At 41.1% G+C, this 23,771-nt stretch overlaps 1 protein-coding gene across 1 annotated transcript in view; it reads right to left on the minus strand.

Moving 5' to 3' along the window:
- Positions 1 to 9,133: 9,133 nt before the first annotated feature.
- Positions 9,134 to 23,771, minus strand: part of Boll (boule homolog, RNA binding protein) — a 69,394-nt gene continuing 54,756 nt past the window's right edge. Inside the window, exon 11 of the mRNA XM_038315461.1 lies at positions 9,134 to 9,292. Coding sequence (XP_038171389.1) covers positions 9,134 to 9,292 — 159 coding nt within the window. The remainder of the gene's footprint in view (positions 9,293 to 23,771) is intronic.

Below are 23,771 nucleotides of genomic sequence, written 5' to 3' on the forward strand. Positions count from 1 at the left end.
TGAACTACTTCTGTCTGGGATCTGGGGATTCAAGCCTGGGAAGTCAGGCTCACAGGGAAGCTCTCTTAGCTACAGTCATCCCTCAGCCCAGGACTGCTAACTCCTAACCAGGAATGCAGTAACTTGGTTACTATTTAAGAGCTAGAACAGTGACTTCTAAATTAAGGTTAATTAATCACATTTTATACTTATATGTTGTGTGTCTTATTTCTGGAGACAGGGCCAAAGCTGTCAGCTTAAACTGCATACTTAAATTGCCAGTAACTGTTTTGAGCGAACAGGAAGAGACCAACCAGTGTCAAGCTGAAGTTGGCTTCTTTTTCTTAACTTTCTTGTAGTCGTGGGCTACCCAAGATGACTCTGTGAATTTAAGGAGTGATCTAAGGGGACGAGCAGACCACACTCAGGCTGTTTAGGGTGGTATCCTAAGTTTAACTTACATCTCATGATGAGACTGGGCGGCACTGGGTCTGGTGACTGGGTCTTTGCTGCTTCTGCATATAGCTGCTACTGGGAGGCTCGGCCCCACCTAGATCACCATCAAGGCAGGCAGCAGTACAGATTCATCCCCAATGGACCGAACAGTTGAAGCAGATGTCATGTGTTCACAAATCTAGGCTGTTGTGAGTTGTGACCGTATCTCAGGAAAGTGTGCCAACCGCCAGAAGAAAACTGAAGCCCCAGATGAGTCTGCCCTTGCGCCACTAAGGATGTTTGGTTGCTAATTCTGCGGAGCATCAAAGACTGGGGTGGGTAGCAGCGGGAAGCTCTAGGAATAACTCAGTACACTGTGGGATCCTGGAGCAATCACCTCCCTCTTCCGTTTGCAGCCACTGAGAATCACCAAGATACTGAACATGAAGACGACTTAACTTCATCACGGTCAAGTTATAGATCAGAATCATGACCTTAAGTTAGTAATGTAATTGAAACACAACACATTTGTTATTTTTTCCCTAAGTAAAGCTCCCCTACCTCAATGCCCCCCCTATGTAGTCCTGGTTTTCTTGCCTCCTTAGACAAGTCTGGTCTTGAACTCAGAGAGATTCACCTGCCTCTACCTCCCAAGTGCTGGGATCAAAGGCTTGTGCCACTGGGCCTGGCCAGGGCCTGACATATTTTTAAAGAGCCAGTAGTTAAGTTTTTGTTTGGGCAATTAAATAAGACAGTTTCAGTAGTTAGTTTTCTTTGAACTAGTCTGGAACTGGTTAAACTCTATAGATAGTTATACAAGTTCAGAAGCTTATTAATCAGCAAAATAATACAAATAATATTTCTAGCCAGATGAAAAGGTGGAAGAAAACTCAACCCGGAAAATGGGAAATTTAAAAGGGCAAAGAAAAAGCAAAAATAGTATAAATAGAAAACATGCAGAATGAATAATTGTATTAGTATAATGAATACTATGTATATACTATAATAGTGTATTCCAATGAATAACTGTAACAGTAAACTTTTATCACCCTTGAAGAGAGTAAACAGAGGACATCTGGCATAATGATATATGATATTAGACACTGCAGGTCTAATGCAGGCTGTGGTGAAAACTGTAACACCAGGGACACAGTAAAAAAAAAAAAACACATAAAACATTCCACTTGAGTTGAGGAAAATCATAATGAGAAGTAAAATACACAGTATCTCGGTAATTAATTGTTAGCATTTGAATCCTTAATGCTTTCTACATAGTGTATTCTTACTGCTAAGTAAAGGGAAAGGAATTTGTAGCAGACAGGTTTTGGGGCTTTATATTTTCTTTTTCCATACAAGTCTTTTGAAATCAATGGAACCGTCAGCCACATGTACTTGGTTTGGTTCGGTCAGTCCTCTCTCAGTCCCCCACCCCAGCAGGTGTGGTGGCTCACCCCTTTAATCACAGCACTCTGGAGGGACAGGCAGGACAGTCTCTGAATCTGAGGCCAGCCTGGTCACAAGCCAAAGCGTGACAGTTCCGTGAACTGTTAGTCCAGCCGTGATTCGGCAGGAGAAAGCCAACAGCTCCGCCTCTGTGGTCCGTCTGTCCCCTGACCCAGAAGCTGCGGAGAAACGGAGGCACAGGAGACAGGAGTTTGCATAGGATTATAGCGTGGAGAACGGCAGCACCTAGACTCAGAGGGCTCCACGCCGAGCCTTAGTCTGAACTCCAGTAGTAAATGTTGTGGAGAGCGTAATTAGATGCAAATTATTTGAGATGAAAAGAGCCTTTAATTGGAACACATTAGTGCTTGAAGCTGAAGGGAGTTAGATTATGAAAGTGCGAACAAAAACTTCCAAAGCACTGTTTTCGTGAAACATGGTATTTCTATTTTGACGATACTTTTAGCGATTCTTAGGAACTATCTAGCCTCCAGCTTTTCTTTGACATGACTCCTTTATTATTTTCGGGAGACTGTAAGTCCTAGAACGCAGTGGTTGTCCTCAGCCCACTTGCTAGTGGGCCGCATAGTGAATTGTAGGGATCAAAAAAATTGTTTCTAAACACACAACCAAAAGTCCATTGAAAACGTGCGAGGAACCCAAGCACCTCTGGTGGCCCTCACCCGTGCTGCGCTGCGCTGCGCTGCGCTGCACGGCAGCCTTGGTCCGGCACACACGACGTGTGCGTGTTGCTCCGCTGTGCCTGGCGCGCACGCAGGGCCAACAAAGGCAGCCGAAGGCTGGGCGAGAACCGGCCCCTGAAGGCTTGGGAGTTCCAACGCTTGCTTCCCAGTTGGTGCTGTCTGGGGCCTGGTTGGTGGAGCCTTGCTGGAAGCAGCATGTGGAAGGGATGCTGGTATTGTCTTCCCTACTCTGTTTGCTCTGCTTTCTGTGTTTGAAGAGGCGCGCGCAGCTTCCTGTTGCTATCCCTCCGCCATAATGGACTCTTCGTTATCCGGCTAGAACCGGAAGTCAAAAAAACTCTTTTTTTCTTTCCCTTGCTTCTGGTTCTGGTATTTTCTCACAGCAGCAGAAAGCAAAGCAGGGCACTGAAAGACCAGGGCTCAGAAGCAAAACTCTTGTTTGTTAGGAATTGCTGTGATTTTACTTTACAGTTTTTTCCCCCTGCTTATGGGTATATATAATGCTTTAAATATGGAAAAAAAACCTTATTTTTTCCCCCATCAATTATACCTTAGTACTTAAGAATCAAACCTGTGAAGGAGGGGGGGAAAGAAGGGAGCAGTAAAAATATATAGTTCATTGGAGACAATAAAAAGACTCAAACCTGTGTAATATTGGTTGTATTGGATTAGAGTATCTGATTAGAAAATCATCTAAGTAGAAAGGGACTCACGAGAGAAAGAAGGGGTGTTACCGGAGACAGGAAAGGAAGTAAGGAGGTAACGAGGGGAAGGAAGCGAGCCTGCCGGGTGGGGAGGGGCAGAGGGAGCTGGGGGGCGAATGAGAAGGGTGAGGACACATGCAGGTGCTGTAGCTACTTCCTATGCTAACCTGAAAAATTAAGACACATAAACGGGCTAGAGAGATGACTGAGGGTTTGATGTCCGGCACACACGTGAGGTGCCCCCCACAACAGACACTAGCTTCAGTTCTAGGGATCCGATACCCTCCTCTGGCCTCCACTGACACCAGCCATGCACCTGGTCCACACGCGTGGGCAGAACTCTTGTGTTCATACAAGGTCCGTACACCTGCTGGTTGGAAGGAGAACGGCGCTCAGGCTCATGGCCGAGCTCCAGCTGGAATCCTTTGGGAAGGAATGGGAGGCGTGGCCTTGAGGAGGAAGTGCGTCATCAAGGGTGGACTGCCATTCCTGCCTGTGGAGCAAGCTGTGAGCTCTCGGCTGCTGCCCATGCCGAACTCCACCATCTAATCCTCCGGAACCATAAGCTCTTGTTCATGGTGTCTCATCACAGCAATAGAAAGAAAGACAAAATAGTAAAATAAAAATAAAAATTGCTGTTTGTGTTGCTGGCTTGATTTTGATTTTTTTTTTTTAAAGTTAAGCTAGGCAGTGGTGGCACCCACCTTTAATCCCGCAGGTGGATCACTGAGTTCAAGGCCAGCCTGGTCTACAAAGTGAGCTCTAGCACAGCCAAGACTACACAGAGAAACCGTCTCGAAAAATCAAAACCAAAAATAAATACAATGAATTTCGGTTATGGGTTAGGTCAGATTTCCAGCATTTTTTACGTAATCTAAGTGTTCTGCCATGCTGTATTATGTATTTCTATGGAGTAGCATTCTCAGTTTTGGTTTTACAGCCTGAAACTGAAGATATCTTATGTCTTCTACTCTCAGCCATTCAGCCAAGATTGAAATAAAGATGTAGACATTTCTACTGCCTGTGTGTGTGCATGACCTGTGTCCTGTCTCATGTGATGGCATGTGTGTACATAGTAGATGAGAACTCTGTGAAGCTGGTCCTCTCCTTCCACCTCTCCACGGCTTCTGAAGATTGAATTCAGGTACCAGGGTTACACAGAGACATCTTGTTGACTCAATTAATTCTTTATGTAAAGATAAATAAGGACGATCATTTTAGTATACACCTTTGCTTCAGGCTTTAATAAATGGTAAGGTTCTATGTGTATCAAGGCTGTTGAAATATTATGACTTATCATCAGTGAATGTTTGGCTTGTATACATTCTATATATATAATAGAGTCATAGAAATTTCTTGGATAAAAAGGGGGTCACAAAGGAAGAAAGTTGAAGAAGCTGTGCTGAAAATGAAAATATGATGTCATAAAGTAATTTCAAAATGACATCATAGTCCTAATTAATACGTCACACATTTATGTTTGGACAAACATCAATATTCATTTTTATTTGAATTAACTATTGTAGTAACAACGCTAGAGAATTTAGTAGAGGCCACAAACACTGGAACTTTTTTATTTCATACATACAATTTAATACAAGTGAACATATTAATAAAATGTATCTACTTACTAACAGTTTACATTCTATGACATCTATTCTTATGACAACTTCCCTAAAAGGATTGCAGAAACCAGGTCCTTTTGGCTGTGGTTATTACCCATTATCTAAATGCCACATACTGGATAATTCTTGGTAAATTTTTATTTCATAGCATAGTCAAGATGTTCTCATCTCTTTAAACTAGAAACTATTGTGAACTGCAAAAAGAAATACCGAGTGTTCAACTTTACATTTTAAAAGGAATGTAGTTATTTTGTAGACATGAGTTTCACGTCAAAGTTGGGTGAAGCCATCTTTATATAGGTCTCAGCTCTCATGTAAAATATGTTTTAAGAAATCAAATGTTGTAAAATCCTTGTCAACTAGAAAGGCCAAAAATCCTTCATTTTAAATTTGGGACTGAAATAACTTCTTTAGGATCCTGCTTGACTGCAGATTGTCAGCACGGTAAGGGATGCACGGTAGGTAATGAATGGCCTGTCGACAACGCCTTTAAAGGTCAGTTCCCCATCTCTAGGGACTGTTGTAAGGCTTGGGAACTAGAATTATGATTGACAGGTTCCTAAGAAGCTCATTTTACAGAAACACCTAGGTGTTCTGTGAAAGCAGACTTGTGCATGGCTTCTTTTTCTTTTTAAATGCTGGACATGGAACTGGGGTCTTGTGCATGTCTAGGCAAACATTCTACCGCTGGTCTATACTCGGAAGCCAGTGATAATTTCTACCTCATTACTCATTATTTTAAAAGAAGCTCACTTTGCCGTCACAGAAGGAGTCTGTAAGCAAAGGTCAGGACTGGAAATGTGTAGTCAGCTGCATGAAAGACAGATGCTTGGTTTTCATGCCACTTTAAGGATTTTTATTTTGGATGCAAAAGAAACATTTTTAACATTCGTTGTGATATTGTTTTGACTTAGTATAAAATATAAAAAATGGCTGGTTAGTGCTCAAGGGAATTATTTTAATCAACTATTGCTGCATACAGTCAGTGTCTGTAAGGTAACCACACCTAATCTGAGCGAAAGGCTTTTTGATGTAACTGGTGTCACAGCGGGATAGCCAGCCTAGGAGAACACACTTTGTGATTCATGGAGAACACGTAAGAGTTCTTAGCTCTGACATAAGCAGACCGTGCATATGCACAGTGGTGGCTCATGCAAGTGTATTAGGAAACTACTGTGATTCAGATGGACAGACAGGAATAACAGTGAAAATCGCTACTTAAAACCAAGTAATGAGAGGGGGCTAGTCAGGTCACACCAAGTTATTGCAAACCATCACTGCTAAGTTTGCTGAGGTAGATGTGTAAGTATCCAGTATGTAAAGGTATGTATGCCCGAGCACAACAGTTAAAGCAAACTCTGTAACTATTATATATGTAGCCAGGACATGAGCTTAACCACCTGTGAGCAGGGCTTTGCTGTGTTTATGTCCGTTCTTCTTTACCATCAGGACAGTGTGATTTTAACCAGCAGCAGCTCCCAGTCTGAAACCGTCTACAAGAACAGACTCCTGTCAACTTTACTAATCAGCATTTGCCTTTTTACAGAGGCAGAGAATTTAGGCTTATCTTTAAAAAAATCTGTGTACTTTTGTATGTTGTTACAATGTTATGGGAGTAGATAGTGCAGCCTCGTTTGTTTTGGTGCTGAAAACATAGATTCTAATACAGGAGCACACTGTATTAGATTTCACCTCAATTGTTAACGGATGAAGTCAGTCGTCTATCCTGAAATCGCGAAGGGAGAGGACGTACTCTGGCTGCAGTGCTCTGCTGACTAGACATCTCTGTAGCAGCTGCAGCTCTGCTGACTAGACATCTCTGTGGCTGCTGCAGCTCTGCTGATTAGACATCTCTGTGGCTGCTGCAGCTCTGCTGACTAGACATCTCTGTGGCTGCAGCTCTGCTGACTAGACATCTCTGTGGCTGCAGCTCTGCTGACTAGACATCTCTGTAGCTGCTGCAGCTCTGCTGACTAGACATCTCTGTAGCTGCTGCAGCTCTGCTGACTAGACATCTCTGTGGCTGCTGCAGCTCTGCTGACTAGACATCTCTGTGGCTGCAGCTCTGACTAGACATCTCTGTAGCTGCAGCTCTGCTGACTAGACATCTCTGTGGCTGCAGCTCTGCTGACTAGACATCTCTGTGGCTGCAGCTCTGACTAGACATCTCTGTAGCTGCAGCTCTGCTGACTAGACATCTCTGTGGCTGCAGCTCTGCTGACTAGACATCTCTGTAGCTGCTGCAGCTCTGCTGACTAGGCATCTCTGTGGCTGCTGCAGTGCAGTTTCAGAACGATGAAAAGACCTTGACAGTGGAAAGCTTAAACACTGATATTTCATAGTTTTTAAAATTACTTTTGCTACATTTGTAAATAAGAGCAAGGTATTAACAACTTAAACATAGTAGTATCTTTTGAGAGCTTACATGAATATGTTTTCATGTTACCTCCATTTTACACTTTACAGTGTACAGAGAAATATAACAACATATAATCTTTACAGAATTGAGTGAAAATGATGTGGGAGTACAGGATATTTTAGGAGAGCATAATTGCCTGAATTAAATTGGTTAACAGAACATTTCACTTTCAATTTTTTTAAAATGCAAAATACAATTACTCTCAGGCTTTTGGAAAAAATGCCTGATATTCACTGAATAAGCTTGAATAATAAATATGGGATTAAAATATATAATGAAAACAGGTAAGATGAGTATTAAATATATTGTTTCATGATATTTTGGCTAGGGCTCTGGTAACAATATATATAGCATGTTACTGTCAAAGTAACACTAGCAAAAGAAAATAGTCTTAAAAAGATGTTAAGTCTTAGGATGTATGAAGATACTATCTACTAAACAATACTATTACAGTTTATTCATAGACATATGTACTTTAGCTTAGAAATATTAAGATTACATACCACAAATATATATGTACATCCATGAGTATATTCATCATCCTTTACGAGACAGAATAAAAAGTTTTTCAAGTTATTATTGGGTATTATAAGAACTTTTGATATTATAAGATATCTGATATTTTAAGAACTTTTTATTTATAATTCTTACTCTTTCCCAGCAGAAGTACAAGACAGTATTAATTCTTGGAGTAGATATACATTTTAAATACTGAAATTCTGGCATTACCTAAAAGTATTGTGCTAAAGTTATAAATTTCCATGTAGTCAATTGAAATACTGCTGATTTATATAATTTTATTGTTTTACTAATAGCTTGCTTCTATCAAAGGAATAATTTTTAAAAACAAGTTACATTTGGTAAACAGCACTGACTTAAAAGATAGTAATTTTTAAATTTAAATTTTTAATTATTGTGGCATATTTTTTAATTTTAGAAATTTCTCTCATTCCATACCAGCAGGCAATCATAGCTTCTTTGTATTTAAATATAAAATTGTATTATGGGTAAATTCTCATGTTTTAAGAGCCTATAAGCCTCACAAAGAACCAAATGAATGAAAGATAAAACACTGACTATCAAATCTGACATGATGTGATTATGAATACTTATAATCCCTAAGGTGCTGTGCCCCATGAACAATTCTACTTCATGTATGAATGACGGAAGAGGACCAGAAATAGATCATTTTAAACAACATTTAAGGATAGTGTCATTTTGGTCATAGTAACCACTACACAGTAAGTGGCCATAATATGGCAGATTAGTGGATATTTTATAACACACAGATTTTTATATCAATGTGTGTAAAATCTGTAACATAAGTAGAGTCGGAATGTTTTGTCTTAGCTAAAGTACACACAATTAGTGAACCAGAATAGTGTGAGAACTAGGATTTGTGCATCAGCTCCTCACAAGATGGAGTTTAAAAATTACACCATATTACAAAAATGGTCTGGTGCTAAGGGCGTTTATATATGCATCGATCTGTCTATGAATCTGAAACTTATGGAATGGACTCTGCGTGGTTACTATGGAGATGGAGCTGTGAGGTCGGCCAGACGAGGAGCTGGAAGACAGCAGTCTCACAGAGACAGCCGTTTGTTACGGCTTACAACTCTGTATTACTAAGTGTCTGAGTTAATGAAGGAAACCATGATTTAGCTCTGCATCTTCCACGTTCTGGATTTTAAAAATTCTTAAAAAAAAAAAAAACCAAAACCAAAAACATTTAACTTTAAGCATATCCCAAACCTCATTTGTTACCAGACCACATAGAAACCTAGCTATTTTCTATTCTGGACAAAACAGTTATCCAAGAGTCTACTTAACAAAGTCAGTAGAGGAAGGTGGAGTGGAAACTGAATCCTCTGCTCTGAAATCTTTTCTAGGATGAAAATGTGGGCTTCGAGAGTATCGAGGTTTCAAAGCCACAGATGAAGGATGGGAAAAGCTTCTTCTCACAGAATGTAACCTTGGTTCCTATTGAGAGATTTAAACAAAGTTAGGGTTTTAATGCACTTTAATGGCTCTCATTTTTATAATTACTTAAGGGAAAGATTAAAAAAAATAAGATTTAACTGTGTCTGGATTTGTTTTTAGACAGCACTGGGGATCTAACTCAAGCCTTGTGTGTGCTGGCTAGTCAAGCCTGGTCTACCACTGAGCTACACACAGCCTCAGCCCGGGTCTGGATTCTGAGGAAAGTGTTCTCAGGACATGTCTCGTATGAAGAGTAGGCTAACTTTCTAATCTGCCAGGCAGGGAGGCATCCTATGCTATAAAGAAATCAGGATCTGAGTATTGCCATATTCAATGAGATTTCTAAATTATCTTATACTTTCTTTGGTCATCTCTAAACTTTGGTTAAGTTTATTTTTATTTTTTACAAAAATTATATGCTTATGATTAGATCTTAAAGGCAAGAAAGCACTATCAAGAGAAAAATCAAGATTATTAGCATAGTAAATGTTACAGATAAACATTTTTACTGTTAAGCAAATCATTTAATGAATAACTTTTGTTCCAACAAGTGACTTATTTGATCTACTGCAAAATATAAAGATTGCTAGAGAAAAAGGCTTACTTTAGAGCATCCAAGGAAGGCAAATCCTGTTGCCTAGAAATCTCGTCAGTCATCCTATTTTAAATGACTGACGTTGGACACTGTGGTTGAAAACTACTGTCCCCGAGGAGGCAGTAGAAGCCCAGCCTGGCCGACCCCGTGCGGGCACAGCACCCGTCCAGGAGCCGTCCACAGACGTGACTCACGGGCCACACACAGTTGAGGGGATGGACACAGTTTCTGAGACTGAACAGCCAAGTTTCTCCAGAGGGAAATGTTCCTGTTAGTTTCAGGTTCTATGATCTGGCACACAGAGCCCGGACTCCACTGATCACTAGAGCTCTGAGCAGCCCGACCACCGGTAAAACTAACATGGCAGAGCTAGGGCACGTGCCTCAGGAGAAATCCACAAAGACAGTGAGTCATTTCAAAGTGCAATAATGGATCTGGATGCTTCTGGGGTTAAACATGATTTAGTGGGCAATTAATTTATTGATAACACTTTAAGATACTCTGCAACATTACAAAATAGTTTTCCAGCTTGAAAACAATGTTAGGATGCATTGTAATAAGCTAAAAATTCTTTTTTTTAAATCAAAAATCAGTATTATGAGAAAATTTATTCCAATGACATTAGGCTATAGTAGCTCAGGCAGTTCTTACAAATATTTGAGTTCAGGAGACCACAGGCAATTTCGATAGTAACCTTTATCTTAGAATTAGATCAAATTTGGGCTGGAGAGATGTCTCAGTGGTTAGACACCAAGCACTGCTCTTCCAGAGGACACAGTCTGATTCCTAGCACCCAGAGGAGGTGGCCCGCGAGCACCTGCATCTCCCGCTCTATGGTATCTGGCATCTCTGGCCTCTGCGGGTGCCTGCAACTCACACGCCCATAATCACACACACACACACACACACACACACACACACACACACACGCGCACGCACAAATATCACAATTAAAAATAGTTAATTTAGAATTAGATCAGATTTTATGAGTTAATTTAGAATTAGATCAGATTTTATCTTCATAAAAATGGTTTGAGTCTAGTGCTTATCACTAGGATGTAACAAACCAGGCTTGAATAGCCGTTCCCCAGCTAGCAGATCTGGGGCTGGTGCTCAGAGGCAGAACTAGGATCACAGGACTAGATGGAGAGAGCATGCTCAAAGAGTGATGGATGCCTGCACTGTACATCCTAGCAAGAGAAATGAAAAGGAAGACGGAAAAATGTTTTGGTGGTGGATTTTGTTTTAAAAATTTTGAAATGTGTTATGTTCTCAATCAAAGACCTGGATAAATCCAGGTCTCCCCAAAGAAAGCCCTGGATAAATCCAGGTTCCCCCCCTCTCCACCCCCAGCAGGAAGAAAATAGCCAAAAATCTAAGCAGGAAAAGAATAAGAAATCTAGGATTAGCCGGTTCAGTGACTGTGTTTCAGGAACTAGCTGAAGATAAAGTTAGATTGTAATCTTGAGAATAATCTTGAGAAACAGGGAGTTTCCCATTTCCCCCTTGTGATTATCATTGGTATTTTGGAATACTGTGTTTTAGGAACTAGCTGATTATGACCCTGAGAGTGATCTTGAGAGGCAGGGAGTTGCTCCCCTTGCGATCATCACTGGTATTTTCGGAATTTTCTACACCCTCCCTGCTCCTTTCAGATCACTGGGCTGTGGCTTCTTCCCTTAAAAACTTCTTCTCCAGGCAACTTGGGATCGAACTCTTCCCCTGCGTGGGTTATGAGTCTCGGCCCCAGTGCACTGGTTCCTGTCTCATCTCATTAAACCTCGTGTGATTGCAGCAAGGACGGTCTCTTGTGAGTTACTGGGGGGGGGGGGTCGTGTTATTCTGAGACTTGAGTGAGAGTCTTCCCCACACTGGGGGTCTTTCATCAAGAGAGTGGATGGCTCAGGCTCTCGCTATTTTTTTTTCCTGTCTGAAGATTTTCTGGGCTACCTGAGCAGCCCTTTCTTCTTACTATGTGTTTCTTGTATCTCCTAGACTTGCATGATACTTTAAAAGCTGATTTTTACAAAACAAAGGCCTCTACATTCTACTTCAGAGACACCTGATCAATCGTGCTCACTCACGATTCGCTCATAAAGACCAGAAATTGAAAACAGCCAACACGCCAGTCAACAAAGAATGGACAAAGAAAATGTGGAATAGTTACACAATGGAACATTATTCAGCTGCTAAAACAGTGAAAACAGCCGGGCGGTGGCACGTGCCTTTAATCCCAGCACTTGGGAGACAGAGACAGGCGGATCTCTGTCTCAAAAAACCAAAAACAACAACAACAACCACAAACAACAGTAAAACCAGCTGGGTGTGGTGATGCACGCCTTCAATCCCAGAATTTAGGAAGCTGAAGCAGGCTGATCTCTGGGTCTAGGCCCGCTGGTTTCTAGAGCAAATTCCAGGATATCCATGTCTACACAGAGAAACTTTGTTTTGAAAAAAAGAAACAAAAAGTGAAATAATAAAACTCATAGGTAAATAGATGTAGCTAGAAAAAAAAATCATCCTGAGTGAGATAACAAAGTCCAAAAAGACAAATACGGTATGTATTCCCCTATACGTGGATGCTAGGGCTGATAGGTTATCTTGGCTAAGCCGGCTACAATCCACAAGACGTTAGAGTGGGGGCAGTGGGGAGGACTGGGTTGCCCGAGGAAGGGGCTAACAGAAGAGTTATGGACGGACGTGGGTACTAGAGTGGGAGGACCCCACAGGGAGGAAGGAGGAGAGAACGAGGGGTGGAATCAGACAGCTAAAAGTCAGGGCTATTTGAGAGGTCATATGGAAACAGTACAGTAGAAGCGTCTTAAAATATATGCACATACGTAAGTGATCTAAATGGAATTGCCAAAAAATGGGAGACAGAGCCCCAACTGGATGTCTTTTGTTCTGGGACTGGGTTACATCTAATCAAGCTGTTGGTCAACAAACCCAGTCAATTGTTAGGGCTACCGATTGCTTCCACTGCTGAAGGTAAGGCCCCACTGCTGAGGACAACTCACCCCTACTGTCGACTGTCCAGGGTGCTGGAAGCTTCTCTGCATGCTACCGAAGGAAAAGGTAAACACTAACCCCGCTCCAACACATCTGATCTACGGTGGTGTCCTACATGCAACGTGTGCCAGTGCAATGGTGGCACACAGCTAGAGGTGCCAGAGGAGATGGAACCCATCCCTGACACTGCTCGGGTGGCCAAGAACCAAGACTAGACAGGCCAGGGACCCAGGGGAAAACCAAATACTGCTGTTCTGCTAAAAGAATGTAGCAACAATATTCCTCTAACATTCTCTACTGATAGATCAGTTTCTTGCTCAGCCATCATCAGGGGAGCTTCCCCCCTGCAGTAGAGGGAAATAAATACAGGGATCCACAGCTGCACAGTGTGCAGAGTGAGGTGCCCTGGAACACTCAGCCCTAGATGTGATGTCTCCATTACACCCCTCCCCTTGGTGCTCAGGGAACCTTGCAGGAGAGGAGGCAGAAAGTGTAAGAGTAAGAGAGGTTGGAAACACATCGGGGCCAATATGCATATGAACTCCCAGAGCCTGTGGCAGCATGCATAGCCACTCCGGCCCCCCCCTCCCCAGGTCTGGGCCTTATGGGGTCCCAGCGTTGAGAGGAGTGGACAGAAACCCCATTCCTAACCTGGATGGCATCTTCTATCTCCAATTGATAAACCTTCAGAAATGAAAACTCAGTTTTCCAATGGCATCTCACTGGGAGTACAAAACACTCTTAAGGGCAGGTCCCAGACCCAGCAGCAAATGGCAGACAGAATGAATTCAACACTATTTTTGGAGGAATGCTTCTCTCAAACTACTGTGGCAGGGCAGCCTCGCCCTCAACCTTACAGAACTTTTGCTTATATGTGGTTTCTGGTTTTGTGTTCTTACAGGATTTCTGTGTTTGCCAACTTGTGTCTCTGAGTCTGTACCTGTTTCTTGTGCTTTTTCTTTGGCTTATTGTTTTTCTGTCTGTTTTGTCTTGTCCTATTCAGGTTTGTAGGATTTTCTAAAAAAAAATATTTATTTATTTATTTATTTATTTATTATGTATACAATATTCTGTCTTGTGTGTCTGCCTGCAGGCCAGAAGAGGGCATCAGATCTCATTTCAGATGGTTGTGAGCCACCATGTGGTTGCTGGGAATTGAACTCAGGACCTTTGGAAGAGCAGGCAATGCTCTTAAACTGCTGAGCCATCTCTCCAGCCCCAGGTTTGTAGGATTTTCATCTAATTATTATTATTTTAGGTGCCTTTTAGGTTTCTAACAAGAAAGAGCAGGAAAGGGTGTGGATGTGGGTGGGGAGGGAGAGATCTGGGAGGAGTCAGGGAAGGGGACTGTGAGAATACATTACATGACAAAACCCTGGCTAGGTGTGCCCGCTTGCTACTCACCTGGAGAAGTAAAACAACTATTTCATAGTTATAAACCGTTTTGTCATGTATAATAAAGTACACTAGATTTCTAAGATTCATTTGAGTTCTTACATGCTGTAATTCTATAATGTTAGGTTTCTATCAGGGAAGAAGGGCTTTCCTCTAAACATAATTTAGTTAGTTTAAATAGCGCTCTAGCAACGGTTAGGATGGGAATAATGAAGTCAAAGAAGTCTAAGCTCAGCCTTTAGGGCTCAGTCTGCATTCAGATCATGATTTTGAATTAAATGTTACATTTCTAGTATTCCCTCAATTCATGAGGGATTCAGAACCCCCAAGGCTGGAGAGATGGCTCAGAGGTTAAGAGCACTGACTGCTCTTCCGGAGGTCCTGAGTTCAATTCCCAGCAACCACATGGTGGCTCACAACCATCCGTAATGAGATCTGGTGCTCTCTCCTGGCCTGTAGGCATACATGGAGGCTGAACACTGTGTACATAATAAATAAATAAATCTTAAAAAAAAGAACCCCAGAAGTAAAGCAACTGGTTACTAGTCAGGTCCTTATGGAAAAAGGCATGGTATTTGCATGTAATTTGCACATCTCATACACTTAAGCCATCTCTATGCTCCTTATAATATTTACTACAATGCCAATATTATATAAATGATTATAATATGGTATTGTTCAGAGGATAATCAAGAAAAAAGTATCATGCTGAGTACAGGTACAATTAAAACATTTTTGATTTGCAGTTGATTGAACCTGCACATATAAAACCCATGGATGCAGAAAACCCATACATAGTTTGTAATATGCTCATATACTTAAATTTCAATTTCCATGAAAGAGTTGAAGTTTTATCAACTGCACTTATATATCTTCATTTTTGAATGATGATTTGTTTATTAATATGAAAATTAAAAATTAAACAATTTTAGCTATTTTTGTGCTCCCTTTCATGTATCACACCCTGGGTTTGATCCCCTGCATCACATGAGATTGGCTGTGGTGGCATACAACTATTATTCCAGTATTCAGAAGGTAGAGACACGAGGATCATTAAGTTTACAAGGTCCACCTTAGGTATGTGCAGGGTCAGCCTAGACAACATGAGACTGTTTCAAATAAAAATCTAATTAAAATCCCTAGTAAAACAAAAACAAACTTTGGAAGAGGATGAACAAGCTACTACCAGAAGGAGTGGATGCAGAACTGGACAAGACCTGGTCCACAGGTCAACGGTTGTGGCCTCAGAGAGAGGACTTGACAAGACCTTGTCTACAAGTTAAAGGTTGAGGTTTGTTTTTAAATTCACTTCCTTTTGAGGCTGGAGAGATGGCTTAGCAGTTATGCTCACAGACTGCTCTCCCAGAGGACCCAGGTTCAATTCCCAGCGCCCTCATACAGTTTCAGCAGACCCGATGCCCCTTTTGGCCTCCATAGGCACAAGGCTGGTGTGTGGTACACTGTATGCACCCAAATACCACATAGAATAAAAGCTGTCATTTCCACATCGGCACGTGTCCTTGCCCTCATGTACACCACGTGCACGCAGCGTCCACAAAGCCAGCAGAGGGCGTCGTATCTCCTGGGACTGGACTTACAGGGAGCTCCCTGATACGGTGCTGGAAAACCTGGGCACTCTACAAGAGTAATACGTGCCCTTACTTGCTGCCATCTCTCAAACCCGAATGGCCTTCCTGTCTATAAAGATGATGAACATCAAGTCCCATCTGCTGCTCACGATGAAGGTGGAGCAAGGCTCAGGAGAGTGAAGGGATGTGCTTCTGGGTCATGATAGTCCAAAGATTCATAATAAAACCTGACAGTCCCTAAGCACGAGGTTATTAAAAGGACACACATGGCCTTATGGACACAGGCTTTAATTCCAAGTCTGTTTCACTACAGAACAGAGGAAAGCACTGTGCAAACAGCAGGAACCATCCCTGGAACGACACAGACACTGTACTGCAGCCACACGCACCCACAGTTTGATTTGGTTTGAAGGATTCTTCACAAAAAAAGATCAAATGGAAGATGAATATGAACATGTTCTTTAGGAAAAATTTGGAGCATTTCTTCCAATAATTTAGAATGCAATAATTCTTCATGATCTATTCAACTTAAGCAAAGATGACATGTAATTTAAAAAGTAATATTTAAGAAGCAAACGAATAAAGTAAATGGGTTGTATGGTCTAAGTTTTATCATATTCCAGGTTCAGAGTTAAATCTGTTTTTACTATCAATACATTTTAGGGGTTAAGATGTCTTTTTTTAATTGAAAATATTTTCATGTAATATATTCTGATTACTCTTTTCCCAGCCCCCAGCTCTCTAGGTCCTTGCTACCCACTCCACTCTACACCCTTTTCCTTTTATTTTTAGTGAGTTAATATCTCTAAAAAGAATTTTAACTTCCAAAGTCTTATAAAAAAACTAAAGAGTGTCTTCTCTTCAGCATGTCTGGCTTTTCGTATGACGGCGTGCTCAGAAAACGTAGCCATCACACTGCACACAGCGCCAGCCAAGCGCCTGGCGCACTGAAGGTACGGAGAAGATGGCCCTACCTAGAACGTTGGGATGATAGGCGACCCCCATCACACTGGCTTTTTCTCCACGGCTGTCTTAAAATAACAGTAAAGAAGGTAGTGTTGGATGATTTCCCACAGGGAACAGGATGAGGTGTGACATGAACCTCCAAACCCACCTGTTAAACGAGACTGTCTCTAGCCCTGTGTCCATCTATAAACCCAGCACTGGTTATCCAATTTCTAGTGCACATCGCTGGCTAGTAATGACATTATTAACATTGTAATATAGTTCTAATCAGTATACCTTTTCTATTTTACATATGTACACACAGAAACAACTGTGTAAGAGTGATAAAACAATTATTCAGACAGCCCGGATTATCCAACTGTATTAAAAAAAACAAAACAAAACAGGAACGAGCTGGGTGGTGCTGTGCACGCTTTTAATCCCTTCACTTGAGAGGAGGCAGGTGCATCTCTGAGTTTGAGGCCAGCCTGGTCTACAGAGTGAGTTCCAGGACAGCCAGGGAAGCGCAGAGAACCCTGTCTTGAAAAAACCCAAACCACCACTACCAATAATACAACAGAATGATTCAAGTGGTTATCCAAAATACTATCTGGAATTCAACTACTGGTTAGTACAAATTCAAATCCCATTCAACAGAGAAAATACTAGAGCGATTCACAGATTATGATAACCCTAGATTTCATTAAATACAAATGTCAAATGTCTTCATTTCATTATTCTCTAGAATTGAAATCTATGAAATCTTAACTATTCTATGCTTTCTAATTCACCTGATTCTTCTCAGACTTAGTCACAACAAGTAACTTCCTACCCCACTGTCGGCCTTTAAACTTGTCTCCTAAGTGTCTATGACACAAAACAAGATTAACTGAAGGATTAAGAGGCCCTGCTACTCTACTCTGTTCAAGCGAAAATGATCACCGTTTGCTTTTCTATATTTTCAAACTATATTATTATTAGGAACCACTGTGCACAACTTGAAGCTTTAAGAGCACCAGTGAATTCAGAAGTGGAAGAAAAAAAGTGAAAACCCAGAACGACATTCCTAAGTATGAAGTAGTTACGTTTAAACAGTATTCCTTTAAGAAAACTGTCCCCACGCTGAATTTCCTGTCAGGCAACAGTGTGGGCTGTCTAGGGGATGACAGGCACACGCTCCGTGCCTGTCCCTGGGACTCTGAGATGCAGGAAGACTCTTAGGCTCTCTGTTTCGAAGAAAATTTCCAAATCTGGAACTATAGTTACTAGATTTTTTTTTTAATCCACTGCCCTTGATGGGATTCCCACTAGATTTAAACATCATTTGTATTATGACAAGACTGGAGCAAAACTCTGACAAAATTAATTATGATGAATTACATTTGTTTTTTGTTTTTCCGAGACAGGGTTTCCCTGTAGTTTCTAGAGCCTGTCCTGGAGCTAGCTCTTGTAGATCAGGCTGGCCTCGAACTCCCAGAGATCCGCCTGCCTCTGCCTCCCGAGTGCTGGGACTAAAGGCGTGCGCCACCACTGCCCAGCTGATGAATTACATTTTTAAAGTTAAAAAATTACATTTTTAAAGTTTACATTTTTACTTGAAAATGAAAGCAAGGATAACAATGTGTAAGTGACAGACATGAAAATACCTTAAGCACTATTATCTTTAGTCAAGAGGTTTTATGGAGCTATATAGGTAAGATGTTCTAGGGAACCCTTCGTTGGCATTCTGAATTTAGGCTTTCTCCTCCGAAGCGAATCTGCATTTCCACAAAATGGGACCTTTCCCTGGTGTGGTCCCGCCCTCAGGGCGCCTTTCCCGTTGTCTCCCAGGCAACAGGTTTTGCTTTCTTGGAGCTATCTCTTTCATAGTTATGCCAGTACCTAAAATCTCTCTTTGTCCCTTTTCCTTGTAGGCCTGGACAAAAGCGGTGAGCAGTAGCTATTCCACAGTGTGAGCGCTAGCCCGTTCCTTTGAAGGTCAGGCTCACTCATGCCCTCCAGCAGGGCAGAACACAGATCAGTTGTCACGGGGACAGCTCCTGCACCTTAGAGTCTTTGTTCTTCCTGGGCTTGGTCATGTCTCCCATCTCTGCTTCTCTTGGCATTCCAGTCTCTCAGCCCTTACCAGAACGGCATGGTAAACGCTGCGCAGACAGTACTCTAGGGTTCCCCTCAAAGTTCCACGTCTCTCTTGCCAACTATTCCAAAGGCTGGGCAGCAATGGCCCCAATTACTCCGTACAACTTTCCACCAGTTCCTTAGCAGCGTGACAAAAATGCCTAGCGACAGAAACTCGGGGCAGCAAGAGGCTGGAGGGGCCTGGGGGCTCCTGGACCCAGTCAGAAAGCAGAGACACGTGTGCTGCTGCCAGCCAGCTTCTGCTTGCTGCTCATCGAGGACCTCGGGTGACTGTGAGGAACACCTCACTTCAGTTAACCACGGCAATCACGCACACACATGCCCGGAGGCTCACAACCAATACTGACCATCACAAATACTAAATGACAATTATTTCAGCTAGTTACACATTTGGATAAAAAATGTGATTAAGACACCAGTTTCCTTAAGAAAACTATTGTCATGTATTGTCGAATAATGAAATTGTACCTTCTGTTTATTACAAAAGACATTACCATATGAATAAATGACCAACAAACAGATGGGAAATTTGCAGATTACATGTTTTAAAACTAAATATGTAAAACGTAACCACTTACTAGTGGGATGCCTTACATGAAAGTTTAACTATACAATCTATTACTATGTATTTCAGTTAAAACAGTCAAGCTTGGCATTATATTATTTTACTCTGTTAATTAGAATGTATAAAAAATAAAATTGGAAATATATACTCGCTTATTTCATTATTAGGAAATTTATGTCTGCTATCTCATATCTGCAGAACCTAGACAAATAACGAGACTCATAGGCAGAAAACAAAACTACACCATGTCAGACTTGGCAATGTAAAGCAGTGGTGTTGAGTGTGGCAGGACTGCTGAGAGGAATAGGCAGAAGGTAGGAAGTCAAGTCTGTGCCCCTGGAAGCAGAGTTGAGCAGATGCTGCAAGTGCAGCAAAGGGCGCTCACTGTGGGCGGCAGACGGGTTCAACAAGGAGGATGGACGCACGCTCAGCAATGAAGGCACACAAGTGGAGAGACAGCACAAACGTGAGTATTACTATTATTTTATTTAGTTTTATTTTGCGACATGGTCTCACTGTGTAGCTCTTGCTGACCTGAAACTGTATGTAGACCAGGTTGACCTTGAATTCCAAGATCCATCTGTCACTGCCTCCTGAGTGCTGGGACTGAAGGAAGGATTGTACCACCATGCCTGCATTGTGAGTATGAGTCATATCTACCTTTCAGGGAAAAACCTGCCCTTTGTCTCTGGTGTGAGTGTGAGAGTTTGAAAAACCATGACTGCTCGAGTGTGGTAGCATTCTCTTCTGTGTGGAGGTCAAGCGCAGGGGCCATGTACCTTGCTTTCTGACTTGGCAATTGCTGGGTAGGCTGTGCTGACTGGCCAATGAGCCCAGGAATTGCTGTCTTGCAGCACTGAGACTATGGTGTGAGTCACGGTGCAGGACTGTCTTCTGTGACTGTGGGAACTGCACTCGGTCCTCCTGACTTCACGGCCAGCGCTTTCCTAACTGAGGACCTCTCCAGCCTTCCTTTGCCTCTTTTACATCTAGTGAGACTTCAGAATACATTTTAGTCAAAGGTATAGGACTGGAAGTTAAAAATCTATTTAATAGTATCAATGGAACACTGAAATATGATAAAGTTGAATTTGCAGTCTTCTGAAGGTTGTTTCCAGGCCTTTGATTCTGAATTTTGATATTACCCAAGTACATTTTTTGGGAAATATACAAAGAATTTTGAGTGTGACTCCATTCCAATCTGAAGAAATCACCTCATCAAGATAAAGTTTTAAAATCTGAATACCCCTTTCTCTCTTGACTGCATCTTAGATTGTGGCAAAACAAGTCATGTAAATGCACACACGTATGTTTACAGTACCCATTCCATCTGAATTGGGAATCTCAGGCGGGTTCTTCAGACTGTTTTTTCACAATGAGCACTAAACAAGTAAACTTGTTTACTTTTAAAAACTGTTGATGATATACTAAAGATAGAAATAAATAAATGGGGTTCACTTGGAATGTGGTAGAAGGATTTCTGCTCTCTCATTCTATTTTTAGAGGCAGCATATTTGGCTTACCAAGCTAAGCCAAGGACAAATGATATTATCCATAACTCAATTGTCAATAAATTCCAAACTTTTTATTAATTTCTCAAAATAAAGCTAACTTCAAGACTGTATACATGCATGAATCATATGTGTATATGATGTATATAAGAACACACATAATATACATGTTTACATGTATGTATGCTTATCATTTATATAACTGCAGAAGCACACTGGGCATGAATTATTATCAGAATTCTTTGTCCAATAATATAATACATCATTAATTTTATTAACAGTCCAGGATTTGTTTAGCATCATGTTTAACATTTTAAAAATCAAACAGTAACCTTTTTGTTCTGTGGAACAGTGATATTAAAAAAGATTTCTAACATCACTGGTTAATATATTATTTTCTAAATTACAGAATGAAATCTTTTGAAATTTTATTATGGGACTTACTAGTCTATTAAATTTTAAAAATTGAGAATAATTAGTGCACGAGACGTTTGTATGCCAGTATATAGACACAGGGTCCTACCATTCTCAGGGCACCATTTGACTGACAAACATACTCATTATGGTTTCAAAAGAAAAACGCCTATCTGACTCATGGGAAAAAGTCTGGGATCTGATCATTTTGTTTCTGCTGCTGCGGCCGAGAATGGGCTGCTCTGGGTGGCAGGGGTGAGGAAGGGAGAGTCAGCACGGTCACACTAGTATTAGACTTTTCTCCTTCTGCTCTCAAATTCCCAAGTCAGGGAAGAACTGCGAGTAAACATAAAGCGAGGCATTTCTCATCCTACTACAGAGATTTTCCTGATTAGAAACATATGACTTGTTCTTTACCTTTTAAACAATGAATCCTTCTATCATTTTCCAAGTTTACACTGGAAGTTGGCCCTGGAACTAGAATCTAGTTTTCTCTTGGTGTAAGAAATAATCTTACATTTTATGAAAATAATTGTCTTTCTAGAATTAACTGTATGTAGTTGTGTGTATTGCTAACAATGAGAACAGAAGGAAAGCGTCCTAAGAGTACGAAATCACTGGAATAGTAGATGATAATGTCTGAGGGGCCCTTCTTCTATAAAAATTCTAGGTGGATTAACATTATATAAAAACTCTGCTATCAAATGGATGATGATATATTACGTTACACTTTTATCTAAAACAAAAAATTTAATATAGTAAAATTAATTAGATGAAAAGCAATAATTTGATCATGTTGGTGCTATTTCTAGTATCTGGGAGATGTTATCATAAAATATGAACTACTATGTAAATTCCGAAAACCATGGCAGGAGCAACACTAATGAGTAGCAGTAACAAATGAGAAACCTTCGAGAAAGCATAGCAAGTGGTAACCCAGCAAAGCAAACGGACAAACCGGACTGCTAAAGCTACTGCAGCCTGTATGTTAGGCAAGCATTAAAATTCTATTAGACTAGACATGACTCCGATCCAAAATGTTTAAGTATCAAAACAAACTTTCGAAAAATCTGAGATTAAAAGAAGTAACACAAAACAGAGAAAATGAAAGACACCTCACTAGTCTTGGGAGAGCTATTATTTATGGAATGGATAAAACATGTAGAAAGTGTTACTGCAATTTAACTAACATAAAAGCCAAATGCCACATCTACCTAATTAAAAATTGTAAAACAGCAGTAAAAGCAAATTTCATCAAATTCAGACAGCTTATAATGGAATAAATAAGTATGGTGAGATATTAACTAACCCTAAGTTTCACAACGGGCAGCTTCTAGCCGGTTCCTTGAAGCTGGATCTTGGTCACACAAGGATCAATGGACAAGAAATCAGTTGAGCTGGACTAGAGCTGCCCAAATTGTCTTAATAATGAATGCTCCACACTGTCTGTTAAGTAAAGAGAAAATACAGATCAGGAGGACCGAAGTGAAAAAAGATTAAGAATAGATGAGTGCAGAACATAACCAACAGTTACTAAAGACTCGCAGAAGGTGGTACTCAGGAAATTAGTTTGCTAGGGAGGGAGAAGCTGGCAGTGAGCAGACACTGAGAACCCAGCTCTTGCTTACGTTTTGCTTTCCAAGAACTTACAATCTGCACTGGACACTCCCTCATCTAGTGTCATGGTGTAAATGTTCATTATATACAACAGGACCAGGTTGGCACAGATAACAAGTGAGCTAGAATATTAACTTCTATCTGGTGGAGTAAAACCCACATTTAAGAAAGTGTAGAGGCATCTTGCAGAAGGCTACCCAGGAGGCTGTTAACACAGAGAGCACCTTTGAGTTGGACTGGTAGACAGGCGTGCAGTGTTTACCAGTGAGCGCTGGAGGCCCCCACATATGCACGCTGCACCGGGGCTGTGGCTGTGCTATCAGCACTAACTGGGGCCCGAGAGCAGAAATGCTGGGCACTGGACCCTTGAACACTTTAGGTGCAGTGCCCTGCCCATCTCAACAGCATGAAACGGAAGGACGCCAGCTTCAGCCGACTAACCCTTTCACCTGGCAGGATCCAGTATTACACGGCTTCTAGAAAAAAGCTGTTTCAGTATGTTTTGTCTCTACTATTATTTTATTGCTTTTAAATTTCTTGTCCTTTTCATCATATCTTCTATTATTATTTTTAAAATATTGTATATTGAAGCATTTTATTTGACCTAAATGTTCTTTTTACTTCAACTTTTATGTTTTTGAAACAGGGTCTTTCTTTTTGCTTCTGCTTTTAAAATAAAGCACTTCCATAAGACCTTAAA

The sequence above is a fragment of the Arvicola amphibius genome, chromosome 18 (assembly GCF_903992535.2).
Source record: "Arvicola amphibius chromosome 18, mArvAmp1.2, whole genome shotgun sequence".
NCBI lineage: Eukaryota > Metazoa > Chordata > Mammalia > Rodentia > Cricetidae > Arvicola > Arvicola amphibius.